Source organism: Dermacentor variabilis, chromosome 11, assembly GCF_050947875.1.
Source record: "Dermacentor variabilis isolate Ectoservices chromosome 11, ASM5094787v1, whole genome shotgun sequence".
NCBI lineage: Eukaryota > Metazoa > Arthropoda > Arachnida > Ixodida > Ixodidae > Dermacentor > Dermacentor variabilis.
In genome coordinates this window covers 57,276,886-57,300,002 of record NC_134578.1, presented here as the reverse complement: position 1 = coordinate 57,300,002, position 23,117 = coordinate 57,276,886, and the positions used below count along the sequence as shown (strand labels likewise).

General features: G+C 45.5%; 2 protein-coding genes across 2 annotated transcripts in view; one reads left to right on the top strand and one right to left on the bottom strand.

Moving 5' to 3' along the window:
• Positions 1-23,117, top strand: part of LOC142563289 (excitatory amino acid transporter-like) — a 135,533-nt gene that overhangs the window by 85,947 nt on the left and 26,469 nt on the right. The gene's annotated exons all lie outside the window — the stretch shown is intronic.
• On the bottom strand, positions 280-20,508 carry LOC142564641 (uncharacterized). The gene is made up of 3 exons (XM_075675715.1): positions 20,138-20,508; positions 9,302-9,589; positions 280-6,067 (listed from the first exon to the last, which is right to left on the bottom strand). The coding sequence occupies exons 2-3, from the start codon at positions 9,587-9,589 to the stop codon at positions 5,702-5,704; spliced, it is 654 nt and encodes a 217-aa protein (XP_075531830.1). The 5' UTR covers positions 20,138-20,508; the 3' UTR covers positions 280-5,701.

The window sequence follows — 23,117 nt, the reverse complement described above, 5'->3', positions numbered from 1 at the left end:
TCAGAATATATTTCGATACCGAACATGCAACCTGAGGTCCAGGCTCGTCACCCGTACTAGTGTGCGCGGCCAACACAGTGTTGTACTTTTTTTGTTTACTTCTAAATTCGGCTGCCAATTCAGCTTTAACGCTGAACCCACGGCCCGCAAACTCCTGACGCGAACAGTACGCACTTCGTATTAGGAAAAGAGTGCGGAGCCTTTCAGGTTCCGTACGACGAATGAACAGTCATGCAAGACATCTATGCAGTAGGTTGCAAGCGTTCCGTGGATACCGAGGAGGTGCACATCGTATTACGGTTTATTCGTTCTCGGCATACAAATTGTAAAAAACAAGCATACCAAGACAGGGTAAGACCATTCGCATATGATACGGACGAGGCTAGTTTCAGCCAACGGGTGGCCGTCATCGTAGGCTCTCACACAAATGTCACTTCTGAATGTGCGCACCAAATATCGAGCAGTGCTACTTTCGTTTAAGAAACATCCGCGTTTAACAGCTTACGATGGCGGCAATCCTCCTTTGAATCGCCCAGGTACGCCAATGATGATACACCCATAGAGCCATAGTCACAACCATACAACCAAGAAACCATGCAATGAAACCAGAGAAAACATCTGGCATGTTGTGTTCAAGTGAAATGCATAAGGAGTAGGCACGGTGAAAAAAAAAAGATTCCAAACGTCACTTACACAGCATGTCGACATACATTAAACGTAACACATAAATATATTACATAGAAGCGACAGTTAGAGCGTGCGAGGCGTGACGCCTTTCACCTATATCCCACGACTATCGTCTAGTTCCACTATGTATATGAAACACACTTGACTGCTGAATTCATTAGAGTGCAGCTTTAAGAGGAAGCTTTAGCTTGGGCCCACCTCCGACGCAGCCTCTTGAAATACATGTAAAACGCAAAAACGGTTTCCTGAGATAACTCCTGCACCGATTTTATTGAAATTTCTTGCATTTGAGAGAGAAAGTTGAATTCTAGTGACTGTTGGAGGCGGAATGTCGATTTAGCGAATGAATTTTGCTAAAAAGATCTTCGAAAATTCGAAAGTTTGAAATAGAAGCACGAAGTTTACAAATTCACAACTCTGCGCCGAGAACAGATATCGCGGTTCTGTAAACGGCATCCATTAGATCATTGAAAGCGGACAAACTCGATATCTGATTTTATATCTTACGGGAATTTGTTACGTTGTTTACAAGGGTTCTGCAAAAGCTTTATTTCCATATTACCAAATTTTTTTGAGAACCGTGTGTAGCACATCAATTTTGTCCGCGCTAGATGTACTGCTGGATGCAATTCACAGTATAGTAATATCATTTTTTGTTGCTGAGTTAGTTGTAAACTTCATATTTTCGTTCTTGAAAATTTTAGATTTTTGCCAATTTTTATAGAAATTGACGACCTAACTCAAAAATTTGAAACCAGCAGTCACTAGATTTAAGTTTTTTTTCTTCTTTTAAATGCAACAAAACTCACAAAGTTAGGTGCAGTGGATGCCGAGAAATACGAATTCTGCGTTTACGTGTATATAGATAGCAGCACCCGAGCTAAAGCTTCCTCTTAACGAAACTCTTGCAGGTGGACGAAGTACAGCGAAATCAGATTACCTGCTTCATTTAAACCGACACTTTCGCTAGCGTCGTATACCCTAACTAACGCACAATTCGAGCACAGCGCGAGAACGCTTCCGCAGCGCATTCTTGCACATGGACAAGTCATAACCGAGGCCAACAGATTCGAAATAAAACCATGCACTAGGTACTTACGCCTTTGATTTCACAACCACTTGGCAGCTACTAGTTCACTATAGCACTGTCTCTAGGGCCGGCCAACCTTGACTAAAGCTTGTCTAGTGCAGGGAAAACACCAGGACAAAAGCAGGCACACACAGGTCTGCCCGCGCGTCCTACTTGTCTTCTCTCGCCCTCGTGTTTTCCCTGCGCTCAACCACCGTTAGTCAACGCGTACGAACAAGCCCACATCCCCACCCTTGGCGGCCCGTATTAATCGGCAAGAAGCCGACGACCTAGACGAGCCAGACGCCTGGAAAGAAGACAGCGCCACTTTGGTAAAGGGATTATGTGCTTGTAGGCGCATATTTGTTGCAGTGAGAATAATTAGGCGTTGTCTGTTGTTTCCAGGCGTATAATTCTGTAGAGAACACAGCCGGCCACCAGCACATCTGCAGGAGCTGCACAGATGAGGCTACATATAAAGCCGATTCGGTATTCCGAGTACTGTGCTTTGTGCGAGCCATTCGGCAGTAGCAGCAGCAGCTGCCACGGTTAGCACAAACCAGAAGGGTTCGCCTATGGGCAAACTTCGCTTTAAATAATGCACGGACTCATAGCGATGGAGCCAAGTGTCGCCACCGTTGTAACTCAACTTCCCTGCTTCCCCAAATAGGGGGTGGAGCCATCATTTAAAATTTATCCTCATCTCCAAACTTTGATTCGAACACAGCTGGAAGGGCATTAGTACTGTGTAACGAGTTTCTTGCTATGTCTTTAAATATTCGTTATGCACGCCTTAATTGAAAGCCTTTAAAAGTACGCCATAAAATTTAGACAATGCCGGACCCGTGAGGCCAGTTTTGCGGGTGCGCGTAATCCTACTTAACCAAAGTGATTCCCCCAGGCCAAGCTTACCCCGGCACGATGGTTTCCAACAGGACGTTTTTTTAAGGGTTATTTACTTCAAGGGTATATTTAAGAGCTAATTCGACTAATGCGATTGGCGACAAGAGGATCCAAGGAGCTGATTTTTTCCTTAGTCACAACCGTACAACAACGACACCAGGCAATGAAACCAGAGAAAGCATTTGGCATGTGTTCAGCTGAAACGCATAAATAAGAAAGGGTAGGTAAATGAAATGGCCGCCCTAACAGAGAGCGGCGCCGGCTAATGCGAACGAGGGTGGTTCGGCCCCGCCCTGCGGCAAGTTATTCTTTCGTCCACTTTGATTTCCATATCACTTACTATTTTACCATTTTAATTCATCATCAACAGCAGCAGCCTACGTTTATACTCATTGCCACCTTTCAAATTTTAACAATTTTCTAATTTCCTCCCTCCGCCTAATTTTTTTGCCGTCCTCGACTGCGCTTCCCTTGCCTTGGCACCAATTCTGGTGCTCTTGATGAACGCCGGTTATCTGCTCTAATCTTTAGATGGCCTACGCAGCTCTTTCTTTCTCTCTCTCTCTCCATATATATATATATATATATATATATATATATATATATATATATATATAACCGAGGGCGAAACAGAAAGGCTTTCTCCTATTTATCCAAATTACGGCTGTAAATGCGAAGTAAACATGCCAATTCCCAGTGGTGGACCTTTCTTGGAACAGCCCGGTTTTATCTGCCGGTGGCTCCGCGGCACGGCGCTGCTGTCAATTGGTTAAGATAGCGGTTGTGCTTCACACGTCCACGGCGTACGAGCAAAGAAGTGCGACTCGGGGACATGCAGCCCACGTTTGGGAGAAAGTTGTCCCACTTTGAGAAGTGCGAGGCGGTGGCGTTTCGAGCTCACAAAAGGCCGTGAGGACTTTCATGACAATGAGCGTTCGGGGAGGCCGCGTGCGTCGGTGACTGACGACAGGGGCATCCCAAATCTAGCGCTGCGTTAATAATATATGGGGTTTTACGTGCCAAAACCACTTTCTGATTATGAGGCACGCCGTAGTGGAGGACTCCGGAAATTTTGACCACCTGGGGTTCTTTAACGTGCACCTAAATCTAAGCACACGGGTGTTTTCGCATTTCGCCCCCATCGAAATGCGACCGCCGTGGCCGGGATTCGATCCCGCGACCTCGTGCTCAGCAGTCTAACACCATAGCCACTGAGCAACCACGGCGGGTGTAGCGCTGCGTTGGGACAAATGTCTGAACCGGTGTGGGGGCTCTGTGGAAAAACAATGTAAGGTACATAGAATAGTACGTATATTTGTAACTTCCTGTATGTACCTTATATTGCCTAATAAAAAATAGGGGGCAAAGACTTTCTGACTCGCCCTTGTAATAGGCCTTCTATAGGCAGAATAGAGTGCATGCCGTATGCACTCTATTGCGCATAGAGTGCCTGCCTTGCCAGGTTATAATAATATTTGGGGTTTTACGTGCCAAAACCACTTTCTGATTATGAGGCACGCCGTAGTGGAGGACTCTGGAAATTTTGACCACCTGGGCTTCTTTAACGTGCACCTAAATCTAAGCACACGGGTGTTTTCGCATTTCGCCCCCATCGAAATGCGGCGACCGTGGCCGGGATTCGATCCCGCGACCTCGTGCTCAGCAGCCCAACACCATAGCCACTGAGCAACCACGGCGGGTGCCTTGCCAGGTTATTGAAGATTGTCTTTGTGTTCTCCCTAATAATTTTCAAACCTACCCTTGCATTTTCTCGGCTAGGGTTCTGAACCATTCGCCGCAATTTATCCCCAGGGTTGTGGCACAGGGCACTGTCATCTGCGAACCGAAGGTTCTTGAGGTATTCGCCGTTACGCCGGATGAAAAACTACAAAAAGCCCTCGTTGCCTGGGCCGAAAGGGTCGCTCCTCGTGAGGGGCCATCCTAGGACTCGGGTCTGCCAGATGACTGAGCAGAATCTCAATAAAGTTGTTACCACCACCACCGCCGTTGGTCCTTCCCAGTCTAATAGCCTGAATACTTTTTCTAAGCAGGCAATGGATAGCATTGGAGAGATGGAGTCTCCTTGCCTCACCGCTTTTCTTATGGGTAATTTTCCACTTTTCTTGTGGAGAAGCAAGGTAGCTATGGGATCTTCGTACATATTTCTCTATATATTTACGTACGCCTCCTGTACTCCTTGATTACACAGTGCCTCTATGACTGCTGCCACTTCTTCTTAATCAAGTGCCCTTTCATAATATACGAAAACCACATAGAGAGATTTATTGTATTCCGCAGATTTGCGATTTACTTGATTGATGACATCGACGTCATCCGTTGTAGAATATCCCTTTCTGAAGCCAGCCTGTTTTCTTGGTTGATTGAAGTATTTATAGTATAGAAAATTACCTTGAATATATTACACAATACTGAAAGCAAGCTAATGGGCCAATAATTCGTCAATTCTTTAACGTTCCCTTTGGTACGGATTGGTAGAATGTTGCTCTTCTTCCAGCGCTCTGGTACACTTGCGGGCGTGGGTCATTGCGTATAATGGGAAGTAAGCTTTTAAAGCATGAGATCTTAACTTTTATTAAACATTATTTGATAACGATTTTAAACAACATATAAACTGATTAGAAATTTCAATTAAACAATTCATTTGCCTGTGCTTTTTCTCGTTTCATTGCGTCTTTCTTCGCGTCACTAAAGGGAGGTACGCATAGAAGTTCCAACAGAAGTCGGAACCTTTTTTCGAGAAATCGTCATCCGGAGTGCACTAAACGCAAAAAATGACGTCACGGGCCGTAATTCGTATGGATTCTTCTCATTAGAATCACCTCTTGTAAACCGCCGGGCTTGTTTGCCAATCCCAGCAATTAATAGTGGCCGGGGCCGCGCGTGTGAGCCAACGACGAAGGGCAAAATAAAGGAACGTAAGAGGAAAAGAATCCTTACAAAGTACGGCCCTCGGAAACCGAAACGAAAATCGCCACGCTGAGCGCGGCAACGGTCATCTCAAGCTCCGCCGCAAAAACGTCATCATTCAACGCCGTTAACCGCTTCCGCATCTCCGCCCGCGGACGGCTTCTGGCACTCGTCGTGAGCGTCTTGTCCTCCGACGGCTTGCATCTTCTTCTTGCGGTGCGCGTCGGTCTCCAGGTGTTCCAGCTTGTAACCGAGGTTCTCGAAGAGGACGATGCCGCAGAAGCGGCAGGACAGGTCGACGCCCTCGTCCTTGCTCTCATCCTTCGTCGGCTGACCCCGTGCCCCGGCCTCGCTCGACACTGGCAGCGTCGAAGCCTGGCCCGTCGCTGATTCGGCCGGGAGCTCCCGGCATACGTTCCTGCCGGCGGCAAGTTGTCGGAGGACTTCTTCTCGCTGTAGCACCCGCTGATGCTTTTTACCCTGAAACACGATACAAATGTAGGTGGCGCGAACGCTCGGAACGGCAGGCGCGTTGTCAGGGGCAACACTCCAGACTCTTACAGGGACACTGAAGAAGAACATGAATTTAGGCCGCGCTGTCAAATTACGCTACTGCGCAAAATAAAAAAAGGTCATAATTGCAAACGTTCATCATGACTTCTGTAACTCATATGGCATACCTCAGAGAAGCGTACCGCGTCCGCGTTTCTTTAACACGCACACAAACTATAAACATAGCATGCCCCAGCTCTCATTATAATATATGCGGGCGATTGTACAATGTAACCGCCATGGTGGCTTTGGCGTTACGCTACTACGCCCGAAGTCGCGGGGTCGAATCCCGGCCACAGCGGCCGCATTTATGCGGGGGCGAAGTGCGAAACCGCCCGTGTATACCGTGCATGAGGTGCACGTTAAAGAACCCCAGGGGCTCAAAAATTATTCCGGAATCCCCCACTACGGTGTGCATCATAATCATACTGTGGCTTGCCTGGCAAAACGCAAAAAAAAATCATTTCCGTTAGTTTAATTGCGCAATGTGTATCTCTGGTACCACGAGCTGATGCGAAAGTCCAATGGCATTACGCTAAACTTGTCCGAACGACCCAAGTCAATAAGCCTTAAATAAATGACAACAGAGGTAATATTATTTCGATCTGATGAACGAATAAGGAGCAGGACATTTATATTCAATATTAGCGCACAGAGCTGGTTGAGAAACAAAATTCATAAAGGGTATCTGTGCTCAAACAGCAAAGCTACAAGTATACAAATGCCAAGGAGCAAAAGGCACAATGGTGAGGGCCTGGGGATTCCGGATTACTTTTGACCACGTGCAATTAATTAACGTGCACCTAAATCTAAGTAAACAAGCTGCGCACCATCGAAGCGTGACCACCGCAGGCCGGTACAAACCTGCGACCCGGGGCTCAGCAGCGTTATACGTCATAGCCGCTAAGCTATAGCCACGGCGGGTCGCCCGATTTGTTCGCGCTGTAGGTAAATATGCAGGTGTACCGCCGATCCAAACTTGTAACACGGTTCGTTAGTGCATTCCTGAACGTATACAGCGCTCTTCGCTCTCAATGCCGAAGCTGGCTAGCACAAAAGCCGCGTGTTAATTTTGTAGATAGCCGGATGAAGTGACACTGCCAAAAAATAATAAATAACTAAGGCACGTGGCACAGTGATCGGCGTTTGCACGTATTCTTGTGCCGATACCTCAACTGAAGTTTCGAGTGAAGTTTGCTTTCTTTCTAGAAACGATAATTACCTATAGTATACCTCACAGGACTGAGCAACAGCGAAAAAAAAAACATACGGCTTCAGATACGAAAATTGGGACGGCTTCTATAGGATGTCACGCAGGTGGTTAGCACTGATGTCATCGTTTCTGGCATCTTGCGGCTCTAGTAAATCTAGAAGTTGCGCAAACGAGAAACGCGCGACAGCGCGACAGGCGTGTCTCATTGCGAGCGACAAATCGATATGGGTGATAACCAGCTGAAAAAAAAAAAGAACGCTCATACTCAAAAAGGTACAATGTACTAGTGATAATACGAGGCACTGAGGTCACCCTGGCTGTTTTATCAGGGAACTATAGCACGGCACATGAAAGTGGTCAACGAGTCTTCATTCCGCTTTCGCGAACAGACGCTGCGGCTGGGCTGCGATTGATGTCCCGTGAGTGTACTTTGCCCCTGTGGGACTCAAATGTTTTCACCATGTGTCGGTTGCGTTCGTTGTCTCCGGACATACGGATGCACCTCCCGCCTGGATTACCACGACGTGAACAGACCATGCTTTACCGTCTGTGGCTAGGCGTTGCGTTTACAAACGCCTATGCTTTCCTCATAGGAATGGCCGACAGCCCCACGTGCGACACATGTAACATCGACGAGACGCTCGCACACATTATCTGTGTCTGCCCGCGCTACAGTGCTGAGAGACAAGTGATGTGCAGGGTACTGGACAAGCTGGACAATCGTCCACTTTCAGAACTAAAAGCTTTAGGCCAATGCTCCGAAAGAACATCCGCGTTGAAGGCCTTATTCGCGCTATTAACGTTCTTGCGGTCTACGGGGCTTCACGACAGACTCTAAGAATGCCGCCCCCTACCGTTCTGTAGTGTACGCGCTTTGTTCGTGCTTGTCCCCCTTTCTTTCTATCTCCCCCTTCCACTCTGTTTCTCTTTTTATCCCTCTTAACCCTTCCCCCTGCGCAGGGTAGCCAACCGGAACTACCTCTGGTTAACCTCCCTGCCTTTCTCTGCATTATTTTCTCTCTCTATAGCACGGTGAGAAGCTGCGCCCGCGATGTTAAGTGAGAACTACCTATGCGAACACTATTCAGTTAACGAAAATCAAATGGCCCGTATCTGTCTCTCTACCGCGTCGGTCAGCGCTGTTTTATTATAATGCAGGCAGAAAAAAAATCGCGCAGCAGTAAACTTTTTTTTTTTATGCAGGAGGAGTCGGACACGACATAACAACGTAACGTGCGTAGCGAACATTCTGCAGCTCAACACGAAGCCGCGGCGACCGCATTCCAATCGGGGTGGGATGTAGAGACCGCTTGTCATTTCCTGGGCAGGATGCACGTTAGATAACCCGGAGCTTTCCATTATGTTGGAAGCCCCCGCCCCATTTTGTTTCGTATCTGTTGCTTTTTCTTTTTTTTTTTTTCAGCGAGCACTGGTCCGCTGTATTCTATCGACAACGTATCTTTTCGGCGTTTGTTGCTTTGGGAGGTTTGTTTGCTGCGGCTTACGCGTGAAGCAGTCCTTCGGGGCACTTTAGAACACACGCTAACAAACACATCCGTCAGGCTGAATAATTGGCTAGTACACATACAGTCCACTGCGGCGGCTAAGTGTCTATGGCCCTGCGCTGCTGAGGGCCAGGTCGACGGTTCGATTCCCGACCTCGAAGGTCAAGGTCACCTTCCAATGGGATGGGAACGCAAGAACGCTAGTGTACCGTGCCCTGGGTACCCGTTTAAGAACGCCAGTTGGTCAACATTAATCCGGTGTCCTTCACTACGGCGCGCCTCGTAATCAGATCGTGGTCACCGCACGTAAAACCCCCGAACTGTTTCTTTATGTTGAAAAATACCTTTACGTAGCGTGACTTATAAGCGCCCTGAGCGAGCAATAACGACACGATACAACCGTCGGGCCCACAGAGACCCTTGAAAGAAGAAAGAGCGTCCAACCTTTTGGTGAGCAATCAGGGCATCTTCGCAGTTCATGGCAACGTCGCACAGCTTGCAGACGAAAGGCAAAGGAGCCACCTGCAGCGACGATAATCCCGTGGCCGTGGACGTGACCTCCAACTTGACGTCCGGGCTGAGAACCTCGGCTCCGGCTCCGATCAGCGCCTCCATCTGCCTGTGAGCGGCAACCTTCTTCAGGTGCCTTGCGCTCTTCAGGTGGTCCATGTAAGGCATGGGACCGCTGAAGTGCATGCTGCACTCCTTGCAGGCGAAGTGCGTCGAAGCCATCTGCGAACAACATTTGGCGTCTTCTAACCACGGACTGGCGCCGTTCCACAGGTTCCACTCTCGAACTGCCATTCTCCAGAAGTATACGGCAGCGAGAAAGTTTTCTTTTTTTCACGGGTGTTCGCGAGTTATGGCCTGCGCACAGCGCGTGCAAAATTAAGACTGCGAGCGACACGACTACTTCGGAGACTACATAAGGAAGTTATGAAAGCGAAAGATAAGATAGCTCCTGACGTCACTACCCCGGGCATTGATTCTCCAGTGGCGTAACAGTGTACGCATTGCTCAAGGAATACCGATTTCTATGAAACTTTTCTTTCAACTGGCATTTCTTTTTCGTTAAATGAACGCACAAACCCTCTAAACCTAAGGGGAAAATGTGTGGTGGCCGTATCCAGCCCCTAGCGACCGCTTTCTCGGAGTGGAAAAAGAAGGGGGGGGGGGGGCTGATCTCGAAGGCTACGCTTTTGCGAGCTAAATGCGCCGGAAGCAATTGCAAAGCCGTGACGGCCACCATGTTTTGGACACCACTGCTACCAGCAGGGGCCAGAGCGTCCTGAATAATTTGATGTATCGCATGTTCTTACAAACGAGGGCCGTTATTCACAAAAGCCTCTTAAGCTAGTATTGTTCCTAAGATAATATTCCAGCCAATCCTGACGACAAACATTATTTGCGAAGGTGGCCAGCCAGTAGCAAAGAGCACTTACGAACGAAAAGCTTTGTGAATTGGGCCCTAGTTTCGGTGTTGGTAGCCAGGAGGTTAACGCATCATGACGTCATTGATACATTGGTTGCTTCCATTGCTGCTATCGCTGGGGCTGCCACGCGCGAACAGCTTTGCCGTTTACACTTTCTTTTTTATGAGCAACGTCCTTGTACCTCTAACCTTATCACTTCACGACGTCGGCAAACTTCTGCCTGTGTCGGGACGTCAAACAATGCCGATGGCGGCAGGTCGGACATTTTAAGACCCAACTGTAGTATCAAATTTTAAGAAACTTGTCTCCCAACCTTCATACATATTTGGTGTGATCCTTTATGTACGGGAAGAGTGCGGTATGTAGTTTTTGCAATTTCCGAATATTTAGTGCGTCAGGGCTCCTTCAAAGGCCAACTGCGACAAAGTTTGGCTTTGGATAAATTGGTAATAAATGAGTCGTACATGCTGTCGAACCAAATATTGACAAAGCTGACTGTCTGACAATCGTCTAATTTTGCCGTTAGCAGCCGTTTAATAGCGCCTAAGCAGACGACGCGCGCACCTGGTGGTTAGCGGCTATGACGTCATTTCCAGCACGTCGCCTCCCAGATTTTTTCAGGGAGCTGCGGGCCGTTACGAGGCCCCGTTTATTATCGGAGGTCACGCCGATGATTCGGGCTTTCCAAATCATCCGTTATTTCCGGCAAGCGGTAATGGCAGTGTTTTCTTTTTATCTTTCTTATTCTATTTTTTTTTTACTTTTGATACTAAAAACACCTACCTTTGCGAGCGCTTCCAGACGCGTGGACTTGCTTTTCAAGCGTAAAATTTCAACGGACGCTGTTCTGTGTCTGGCACTATCTGAATCGAGGCCTCTTTTTTTTTATTACACGGCCCAAAATTTCGTTGCAGTTCACCTTGAAGACAGACGACGTGTTGCAGACGGCGTCAGCGCAGTTCCCGCACGTATCCTGCTTATCGCAACTGTGCAGTTATAAATGTTCTCGGAGGGCGCGAAGGACTTACTTGATTGACTTTTGTTTAATTGATTGACTTACTAGATTATTTATTTATTTATTTATTTATTTATTTATTTATTTATTTGCTTAGTCACAGTACAGTGTAACAGGAGGCGGAGGGAAAGGCCGTTCAAATGACAGCTTGAGGGATCCTCCACCCCCTTTGTGAACAATGGCAGCGGCTGAAGGACATCACAACATCACAGCACTTTTTTTTTAAAGTGACACATTGTTTTACGTAACGATCAAGCCATAAAGGAAAACTGAAAACATAGTTTATGCGTAGCTTATGCAACAAAGAAAACTGCTGCAATCTTCTGCACTTAAATAAATTGCAACATAGGTTATACAGCACAAAGAGTCGCTTGGAGAGCCACGTGAGCGGGAAGAGCGGCAACGGACATGCGGCTGGACGTTTGTGGCCTGGCTGCGTCTGCCAGAATGCAGTCCGCAGCAAAAGGAAGGGAAGATCCAAGCTACCCGCACGCTGATTAGCAGACGGAAATGAGCTCGCCGACGAGGAGGCTAAGGCGGCCCTACAATATTGTCGCGGAAGTGAACCCTCCCATTGTCTCTAACAGACGCTCTAACGCTCTAGCGCGTGTATATAATATTGGGCGAAAATACCGGGACACGCCGGGCGCAGCCAAGTCGCTGTCATCGCCGCCTTCACGGATTCGACTCAAACGTGCACATGAAGTTACTGGTTTGCCGCCCACCACCAAAAGAAGTTGCGTAAGCTTGGCACGCACGTTACACGTCGTGGGGCGTTCACTAGGCGCTACGTATAGATTCTATAGGCCGTGCAGACAACCCGGACTGCGATGAGTACGATAGACCCGAGACTACAGCTGGGACACGTGATATGCACTGCGGAAAGGCAATGACTGATACAACTCTTGTCAAAGCTCGCCAACGAGCCTTTGTGTGATAAGGTGTGTTCTTTAGGGAACTTGGTCGAACCACGGTCGCCGTCGTGATATTCTAAAGGGCTATAATCTAATTCTGGGATTTTAGGCTTTTAAGAGTCTTCCTTGTGCGTGTTCATTCCTACCAACTTTTCCCTCTTCATAGACAACATTGTCTTTATTTTGCACCAATTTTGCTTCCCCAACAACGAGCCTTTGTGTGAAAAGGTGTGTTCTTTAGGGATCTTGGTCGAACCACGGTCGCCGGCGTGATATTCTAAAGGGCTATAATCTAATTCTGGGATTTTAGGCTTTTAAGAGTCTTCCTTGTGCGTGTTCATTCCTACCAACTTTTCCCTCTTCATAGACAACATTGTCTTTATTTTGCACCAATTTCGCTTCCCCAACACTTTGCTTCGGGAAGTCAGAACGTGGGTTCAGCTTGAGCTGTCGGTTTTTCCATCACGATGTCTGTCTATGTTGTCGACGAATGCGATCCTCGAGACCCAACGGAGTTTTTAATGCGCTTCAATAAGACGAATTGTTTCGATGTTTATAATCAACATGCCGAAGCGTTGACGTTGATTGCATTTCGAAATACCGCTGTGTTGCTTTTTGGCGTTACATCCTTCATACCTAATGAGCCCGGTCGCTTAATATTTGTATTTCTGGATGCTTTCAAATAAGATCAGTCAGGCATACCTAGACGCAATCTTAAATTTTCACGAAACTTTTTAACACATTAACAGCAATCTGAACGCAACAAATTTCACATCCCTGTAAAAAATGAATCACGCGTCGCTATCCACTACGATGAATTTAGTTCGCCCATTTTGCTTTCTTAGTTATTTTTTTATTTATCATTAGCAAACGTAAATGTAAACGTGGCACAGGGTTAACTTTGAAGACATCGGTTTTCATTTAGGAAGCCACGTAGTGCGTGCTTACCTATTCTAACAAAGCCCTACATATTCCTTGACTTCTTACTCTCACTATGTGCATGCATGCATGTATGTATGTATGTATGTATGTATGTATGTATGTATGTATGTATGTATGTATATATATATATATATATATAGATATATATATATATAATCTTTCGTTATTCTGCCTTGAGAAACGCCGGTCTCTGGCCGAAGCATCAACATAATAAACGGTTGTTACATATATTTTTACATAATTTTATACATATCCACTTTCATTTACATTAATTTAACATTACTTTAGCTCAATCAGTAAGTGAAAGCAATTTCCCCTATGTTGTCCTTGATGTCCTTGTTAGCCGGCTTCTTATGATGTGATATACATATACTGAGTAAGCTTTTATTATTTGCAGAACCGGGAGGAAATGGCGCAAAAGTGAAAATGATTCATGATAAGCTTAACGTAAACAGTGAGCTCTACGAACGGGATCGAAAACGGAACATTCGTTGTCAGTGCGAGAATAGACAAGATCAACTAGAAGGTCACGACAGCTCTGAAGCTTCCGCTCATCGCGGATCGCGTATGCCTGGAGCGGTGGATAGTAGGGGCCGGATGCCACCTCAGCCGGCGCGATAATAGCTCAAACTTTTTTCAATAAATTCGCGAAGCATTGCAAACAAAGTCACAGATTTAGAATACTTACTGATTACATATAGTCCCCATGTTATGATCATAACAGAGACATGGCTGAATAGAGTCATAACGGATAACTTCATTGCACCGCCGGGATACAAGATTTTTCGACGGGATAGGGACACTCGAGGTGGTGGCGTGGCAGTGATAACTAAAAGTACAATGCTGGCAATAAAAGTGGATTGCCATTTACCAGAAACAGTGTAGTGCAAGGTGAATTACGCCAACATTACGTAGCTTATTGGAGCCGTCTACAGACCGTCCAGCACTCCGCCCGAGTGTTTAGAGGACTTAAATATGTTTTTGTGTGATAATGTATATGGAAACACAAGACTAATAATGGCTGGACACCTCAACTTACCGCATATTAACTGGGAAAGTTTTTCAACTGGTCATGTGGAAAGCCGTAGCGCTGATAGGCAATCATAGCTAATGTTTTCTGATAATCTCACACAAATTGTAAAAGACTGCACAAGAATCCCCCCTACGTCACAGTCACTGTTAGTCTTAGTTTTCATATCAAGTAAAGTGGCCAATTACGCCGTATCAGTTGAGGACGGTATATCAGACCACGGAATGGTTGTGGTTGACGTTTTCTGTGACACTATCATTCGAGCAAAGCGTCTTGTTTATGCACATGGTAAAGACTACGGTCGCGTTGATGATACGACTATCACTGACTTTTTAGAAATGTCGCTTGGCGAATTTCACATTATATCAAGGCTTGAGTCGGTTCAACAGCCTTGGAAACGTTTTAAGAAAATTGTGCAGTACTATTTACATTACGAACCTATTCGCACAAAAAGAAAACGAAGAAACCCATGGATAAGCAGAAAAATAATTCAGATGAAGCGCAGAATAAAAAGATTGCGCGAAAATAAAAGGGCCCCGATGGAGATATCTCGTGCAAAAGAAAACTTGAAGGCAGAGATTGCGCAGTCTAAAAAATCAATTTTTTAATAACACCCTCACTAAATTTCTGAAGAGCTCATCACGAATTTTTTTTTTATTTATTCAAGGGCCCTAAAGGCCCATGCGGGCATTACATAGGGGTGTTACAATGAATTAGTGATATATACAGTATACGCATTTAAACAGATAATGCATGCTACAATAGAAAGAACACAAGCGGAAAAACAGGAAAACAAACAAAAAGAAACCAGTAAGAGCAATACAACGACACTTCCTAAACGCTAAAGGTACATATAGGTTTAAAATGGGTGTTACACAAAATTAACGTAACTTGGTCACTTTATACAAGGAAAAATTCTTGATAAAACGTACACATAGCAGCAGATACTGCTTGAAAGAATGAAAAGCACGAGCAGAAAAAAATTTTATACAGTACAAGTGACTCTGCGCTAACCTAGAACAAAACCATTTGTGCAAGGAACATCAAAATATGGTGAGAAAAATGTAAGAGTTAAAAAAAAGGGGAAAAAGGCGCGCAACAACACAGTGATGCCTATAACAAATGAGCAAGAGAATACTATGTTAGTACGTTAAAATACTGGCTGTGATAAGTTCTGGCTTTTAGTAAAGCAATGAAGGGGGCTAGTTGGTGAACGTTCATGGTTATATTGCGCTCAGTTTTACAAACACGATATTAAGGAAGGACAGGACGTGGACGGACGAAGCGCAAACTACCAACTGTTTGATACTGTTAAAGAACGCGCTTATATACAAGGAGATATGGTGCGGGGGGGGGGGGGGGGTAGTACATATAGAAAGATATGACAAGGTGACGACATGTGACTATAGATTGGGTCAGGCACACATCCTTCACATGCACCCGTTCGCCGTGGCAAACTCGACCTCAGCTTTGATAAGCGCGATGGACGGAGTGCTTACGCACGTCTCTTTTTCTTTATCTATCGCAAGCGCCTCCCATATTTCTCGCTCCGTTTTTGTTTTTGATGTTCCAATGACTGTGGTGCTTTCTATTAGCGGGGAGCATTTGCACTGTTTGCAATGTGCGGCCAAGTTGCTAGGTGCTGCCAGAAGCTGGCACGTGCATTTGTGCTCCCGTGACCTATCGTTTAGACAACGTCCAGTTTGCCCAATGTATACTTTCCCGCAATCTAGTGGGATTTGGTAAAAAAATGAAGTAGCGCATTCCACGTACTTTTTCGCGTGCTTAGTCTGACAGACCGTAGCACTAGGGTTGGCCTCTTTGGATCCTGCGTTCACCTTCTTGCACATGCCTTTTAGTTTTTGCGGGGCGGAGAACAGAACTTGAACATCATGGCGTTGGGCTGTCTTTTTTATCCGATGTGACAAGCCATGGATGTAAGGCAACACCACGCGTTTTTTCCATTTTTTCTGTGTTTTCTGCCTTTTCCTGTTGGCTCTGATTTCGGGCAACAAGTTTTCACAGATTTGCACCACCATGCTGTTCGGGTTCGCTACATGGATCGGTTTCACCGATCCATGTAGCGTAGAAACTGTCATCAGCATGTTCAAAAAAGCACATGAAGGTTTAGAGTTCACGTACGAGACTCCTACCGAAGGTCGATTGCAGTAGCTTGATATAAACATTAGGATCAGAGGCTCCCACATGTGCTGGTGCTACAAAACTAGAGGAGAAAAAGAAATCCTGAGGTACGACTCTTGCCATTCTAAAATCATTAAAAGAGGCATCGCCAAGGCTTGCATCAGTCAAGCAATTGAAAAATCATGCCACCATGCTGTGAGCTGCCACCATCGATCTTCAAGTAAGCCGCTTAAGAAACAGTGGGTACCCGAACAGCATGGTGGTGCAAATCTGTGAAAACTTGTTGCCCGAAATCAGAGCCAACAGGAAAAGGCAGAAAACACAGAAAAAATTGAAAAAACGCGTGGTGTTGCCTTACATCCATGGCTTGTCACATCGGATAAAAAAGACAGCCCAACGCCATGATGTTCAAGTTCTGTTCTCCGCCCCGCAAAAACTAAAAGGCATGTGCAAGAAGGTGAACGCAGGATCCAAAGAGGCCAACCCTAGTGCTACGGTCTGTCAGACTAAGCACGCGAAAAAGTACGTGGAATGCGCTACTTCAGTTGTTTACCAAATCCCACTAGATTGCGGAAAAGTATACATTGGGCAAACTGGACGTTGTCTAAACGATAGGTTACGGGAGCACAAATACACGTGCCAGCTTCTGGCAGCACCTAGCAACTTGGCCGCACATTGCAAACAGTGCAAATGCTCCCCGCTAATAGAAAGCACCACAGTCATTGGAACATCAAAAACAAAAACGGAGCGAGAAATATGGGAGGCGCTTGCGATAGATAAAGAAAAAGAGACGTGCGTAAGCACTCCGTCCATCGCGCTTATCAAAGCTGAGGTCGAGTTTGCCAGGGCGAACGGGTGCATGTGAAGGATGTGTGCCTGACCCAAACTATAGTCACATGTCGTCACCTTGTCATATCTTTCTATATGTACCCCCCCCCCCGCACCATATCTCCTCGTATATAAGCGCGTTCTTTAACAGTACCAAACAGTTGGTAGTTTGCGCTTCGTCCGTCCACGTCCTGTCCTTCCTTAATATCGTGTTTGTAAAACTGAGCGCAATATAACCATGAAAGTTCTGGCTGTTTGTTAAGGAAACTAATGAAGGAATTGAACAGATTGTAGAGGCAACAGAAGTAATTACGGAAAAGTCTGATATCGCTGACAGATTCAATCGATATTTCCAGTCAGTGTTCTGTACGCACCAGGATGACAACAAAGAATATGAATCGGCTCCTACATTGCCACTTCAGGCAGATAATAATAGCATTAACCGACAAGGTATATTCGATCAGCTGCCCCTCTCCGACACGAAAAAGTCATGTGGTCCTGACGGTATACCGAATGGATTTCTGCGATGATTCGCGGAGTGGTTGTCGTATTACCTAGTAAATATATTTCGGAAGTCTTTAAAATGTCTCTCGCTACATCGATATTAGCATAGAGCGATTATTGTCCCAATATTTAAAGGCGGCAATAGAGTAATATTGTATTTTGAGCAATTATAGGCCTGTGTCTCTCACGTCGGTGTGTTCTAAAATATTTGAGCATATAGTGGCAAAAGACATTCGACATTTTTGGGACAAAATTACTTATGTCCGTTTCACCATGGATTCCGCAGTGGCCTTTCAACTGTAACGCAGTTGATCTAAACCATTCATGATTTCTGTGTTGTTATATATGCCTGTGTGCAATAAGTCGATGTTATATGCATAGATTTTGCGAAGGCTTTTGACAAAGTTTCACACCGCAAACTGCTTTGCAAGCTTCGCTATGTCGGTCTTAGTGCGGATGTTCTCGATTGGACAGGAGCGTATTTAAATGACCCGCAACAAGCACTCAGAGTGGCAGGTACTGTGTCGGGAAATTGTGAGCTGTATTCGGGTGTGCCGCAGGGTCCCGTATTACGGCCACTATTTTTTCTGCTATACAGTGATATGTCCAATCACGTGTAAAAATTAAGGTTTTCGCGGATGATTGCCAAATTTATATTCCAGTAACATGCAGGGAAGATCAATTTAAAATCAGCCAGTGCCTTCGAACCTTAATTAAGCTCGTGGTGTCAAAAATGGTGTATGAAAATTGATTTTAAAAAAGCACTTACACACACATAACAAAAAGAAAGGAAGTGATCTCGTTAACGTATAATATTGCTGATAATGTACTGGTAAAAGTATGTGGTTTCAAATATTGGGGTACAACCATAACATATAAATTGAACTGGCGTCCCTACTTTGAAAACATTTGTCCATCAACCTATCAGAAGTTGTGCTTCCTGCAAAGGAAATTGCGCCAGGCGACGAAAGATGCTAAGTTGAGTGCATACAAGACATATATCCCTCCGACCCTAGAATACGCTGGTGCTGTGTGGAGCCTCCACCAAAAGGTTTTAAAACATAAGCTAGAACGAATTCAGAGAATGTCAGTTCGCTTTATCTGCTCTAAATATCGACGAAGTGACTGGGTAACTGAAATGTTAAAAATATGTAACTTGGAACCACTGGAATCAAGAAGGCAGAAGCAGCGATTGAAACTGTTTTTTTTCAAACACTGCACGCAGAGGCGAAAATAAACAAGGATGATTATCTAACGCTCTTTTACCAAAGGTTCCCATGAACACCACGCAGTACATTCGTGCAACAAATAATAACTCGAACAGACTTATTCCGTTTTTCATTCAGTCCTGACGCTATTAAACTGTGGAAGGAATTATCGAATGATGTGGTACAAAAAATACTGTGAGTGATCTTGAGGTTCGTCTTGATAAGTATTTCGCTCAAACTGTATAGCTTATCATTTATTCCTTGCATGTATCTGTGTTTTTTCTACAAATGCTCTGTGTTACAAATGTTTTCCTACAAATGATCTTCAATGTTTGTTCTATGTGCAATTCAATTACTGACCCTCCCTGTAACCACCCTCAAGTGAGGGTTAAAAGTATGACTTAATAAATAAATTAATTAATTAAGAGTGATACTATAGACACGTGCCAGCTTTCTACGGTGTAGTGTCGAATCGCTCTTAATAAAGACTGGTACCCTGCTGAAAGGTGGGAAATAACTGTATAGCGGTTTTCATCGTATTGCTGCTTGATATACGAATATTTCACTAACTTCCCGTTGAAAAACATAAGAAAGAGTGTTATAGCATCCATTAATTGCGACACGCTGTGTACCGATTTTTTATCGGAATAACAATTTGCGGATGTGTGTCATGTAATTTCTTGATATTTATGTGTGTTCTAGCAAACACAAATATACATAACGACAATAACCATCAATTTTACAATGTAGGTTTTCACCAAAGGTTTCAGCTAACACAAAAATTCTGTTTATACACAGTAGCATAATTTATATACTACCACAATAGTATGACTGCATTCTGATCAGTGAATCCATGTTCGGAATAGAACGAAAGGTTTCTTTGATCCAAAGAAACTAATAAACCAGCCAGCATATCGGACTTACTAGGATAAAATGTCAAAAGCCCCACGCTCATAGACGACTGGAAACGAAATTAAGGAAAGACAAAAGAAGGAAACTCTCACGATCGCCCAAGCTCAAATCAGAACGAGTCCGATTAAGTCTCCGGGCGCGAACTGGGTCGTTTCTTGAACTCTCCTATCGTGAAGCATGTGGCTGTAAGGGGTCGGCAAACAATGCATGGAGTATGTGGCAGAGCCAATTCAAAACAGAAAATAGAGCCGGCTTCTCGACGTCGCTGTAATTCCGAAACTTTGTTCTTTTACCTTGCAGATTGGGGCTGAAAGATGGAAGAGACGACCCGGAAAGAAAAGGTAGTACATACCACAGAGTCTTCAGCGCCGATGCGATGGGTTGTAATAAGCAGGGCGATGTAATACGGAATTCAAGCACGCGCAACCACCGGTGACTCTCGGGGGTCTCGTTGACTGCTAGGGAAGCCCCGCGCACGATGGAGGCAAGCAATTCGTAGTCGCATTCGCGCGAGTCCAACGTCAGTGCGCCGCTGCTCGATACCGCAGTGGTGTGTGAATGCAGCGAAGATGTCGGTCATGCCGTGACATATTCAAAGGTGTCGTGAATTCCGCCAGCAACAACTATAGACATTGTAGTGCAATGAATGAAGAAGCGTGGTAACGCCAGCGGAAGCCTGAGCGGACCGGAAAGCTACATGGCGGTCGCGTTAACTTTTACGGAACTGCTGTCGCCACCTCGTGAGCGGCCGCGTTGACTCGCGCGAAAGCCTCTCTCCGCCCTCAATAGGTGGCTGGAGTTGGCTCGCGCGTCAATGGCTGCAGATGCGTTTGTGAATATAAAACGAAGATATGTAAACCGGCTTTAAAACAAAGTGCTCAGGACATACTGAATTGTTTGTTGTGCAGTCACACAATGGAGAGTTTTAGAATTGGGTACCCCAAAAGAAATTGTGCAAGTGCGCATGCGCAGAACCCAAGCCAGCCCTGGGTTCTTGCTTCGTGTTGACCCAAGACCCAAAATCGGAAGCTAGCGTGGCTCGCCTAGCCGTCGTGGGTCGCCCTCGCCAATGACAATTCTTGGTGACAATTCAATGGTGACAATTCATCGAAGTTTTCCCCTTCAAAACGGAACATTCTCCGTAGGACGTCGTCTTCGATGTTTCCAATGTCGAGCCTTATCTTTTGCGAGCCACCGGTCACGTGGTCGGTAAATCGCTTCTGGCAACGGCAGAAAGAGATCTGCGATGTCAGCCCACCTCAAATCAGCGTACAGCAGATGGTCGCAGAGCAGGCATGCTGTCCTTCGAGCGATTTTTGGCATTTAACACAGGCGAACCATCCGTTTTGAGGCGCGTCGCAAGAGAACACCATAAGAGAGCATTTGGGTTCTGTTGGCTTTGCTTGGCCTAAAACACCGTAATTATTCGCAGTACTAACACAGTGATTGCGTTTGTTTCATTTTATTAGGGGCCTGCCAATATTCGAAACTTTCGAATAACGAAACGAATAGTCTCGATCGGTAAATGCGAGTATTTTTCTGATACTTTTCGAATATTTCAAAACATCAATTGCGCCCAAGTAAACATAAAATTGGAACAAAAGTACGGTAAATCCCCCCCCCCCCCGCGTGCATATTATAGAAAAAAAAACATGAGCACTTGTGCACACGCTGTAAAGTGATCATTCGCACTCTGAAAAGCCCTGCGTGTGCATGCAAACAAACTATTCACATGCTCCTAATGCTCCATTAGTGCTTTTAGTAAACAACGATTCATTAAGTTCTATAGATGTAATGACCGAAAGTTGCTAACCTTTGGAATACTGTGATGTTAACATCGCTTTACACTAATTATAATAAAGGCTGTTCATTATTCGGAAACTATTCTAAGAGTATTGGATAATCGATTGGATTCGATCTGCTTTTGTCACTATTCGATTCGCATTCGATTCCGTCTCAAAAATCACTATTCGCGCAACCGTATACATTTTATTCTGTGCCCGTTCTTGCTCAAAAATGTATTCTGTTCATTTTCACTCGTAAGAAAACATTTTCCTTCTTTTTTGCTTTCAAGTACTTTTTTTTCCCTCACTGCAGCGTCTCGAGCGCTCGACCCAACGCTGTCTGCATTTGACCCAATTCTCAAACTCTGGTGCTCCTCTAAACCCAAGAGCAGCGTACTCTATGGGGCTTGGGGACCTAACTCTTGGGTCCGCAATTATAAACTCGCTAGCACCGCACTGCTCATAACAGAGCAGGCTAAGCATGTTCAACCAAAATAACAAAAAGCTTTTATTTAGCAGGAATTTGAAGTAATGTTTATTGAAATAAAACACTATTTTCTTGTGCCTACTTTCTGATAGAATGTACTATTGCAGTAAACCATGTTGCGCCGAGGTTCACAGTATTTCCCACGGCATACTACGCAACGCAAATGTACGGATCGTCGAATGCGGCTGTCGCCTCCCTTGCCTTCAAAATTCTTGGTTCGTTTACCACTGCTGCATACGTTTGTACTCGCTTTCTTTCCATCCCAGATGCCGACAGTTGCGATTACATGATCACATCATGAACTGCGACCGACGTATTTATATGAAATCGTACCGTTTGATGCGTTACAGAAAGCACGCAACGCTGTGTGACGTTCGTCGTACCATGGCCTCCAAGATTTGCGCGCCGGCTGGAGCAGAATCAACCGGCGTGTCAGTCTCGGAGGCTATGGTTGTACTGCAAAAATCGACCGCAGGGGATGCCTAAATTCCCATGTTCTGGCAAATCTTCGTTGTAAAGGCACTCACAATACATATTTAAAAAAAGATATATATTCAGGCGGGACATTATCAATCCTTCCTTATACAGGTAATTTCGCTGCAGAGGCGCTGGACTGTATTCACTCCAACTCACAAATATCTTCGCGGGCTATATGATGACTCACTCACACCCACGTGTACTCACACTCGTCGGCACTGACTGACGCTCCTACTCAAGCGCACTCATAAACATCAAAAACACTCACACGCGTTCTTAGTCACTTCCATTCGCGCTTACCGGCATGTGGTCACGCTCATACTCTCGTCCGCTCCCAGCCACTCACACTGCACTCGAATGCTATACTCATGTCCACCCTCGCTCGCCCACAGTCACCCGCGTTCATACTCGATCGCGTCACCTCGAAATCACGGTCACTGTCCCCCCCCCCCACCCGAATGTAGCAAGAATTAAGGTATACAAAGGAAACGCATACGGATTTCTGAGAAAGAAATCTTTGCACTTGAGGAAGAGTTCGCCGGGGTCCGGGATGCCCCAGGACCAACTTTATCCCGGATGAACGT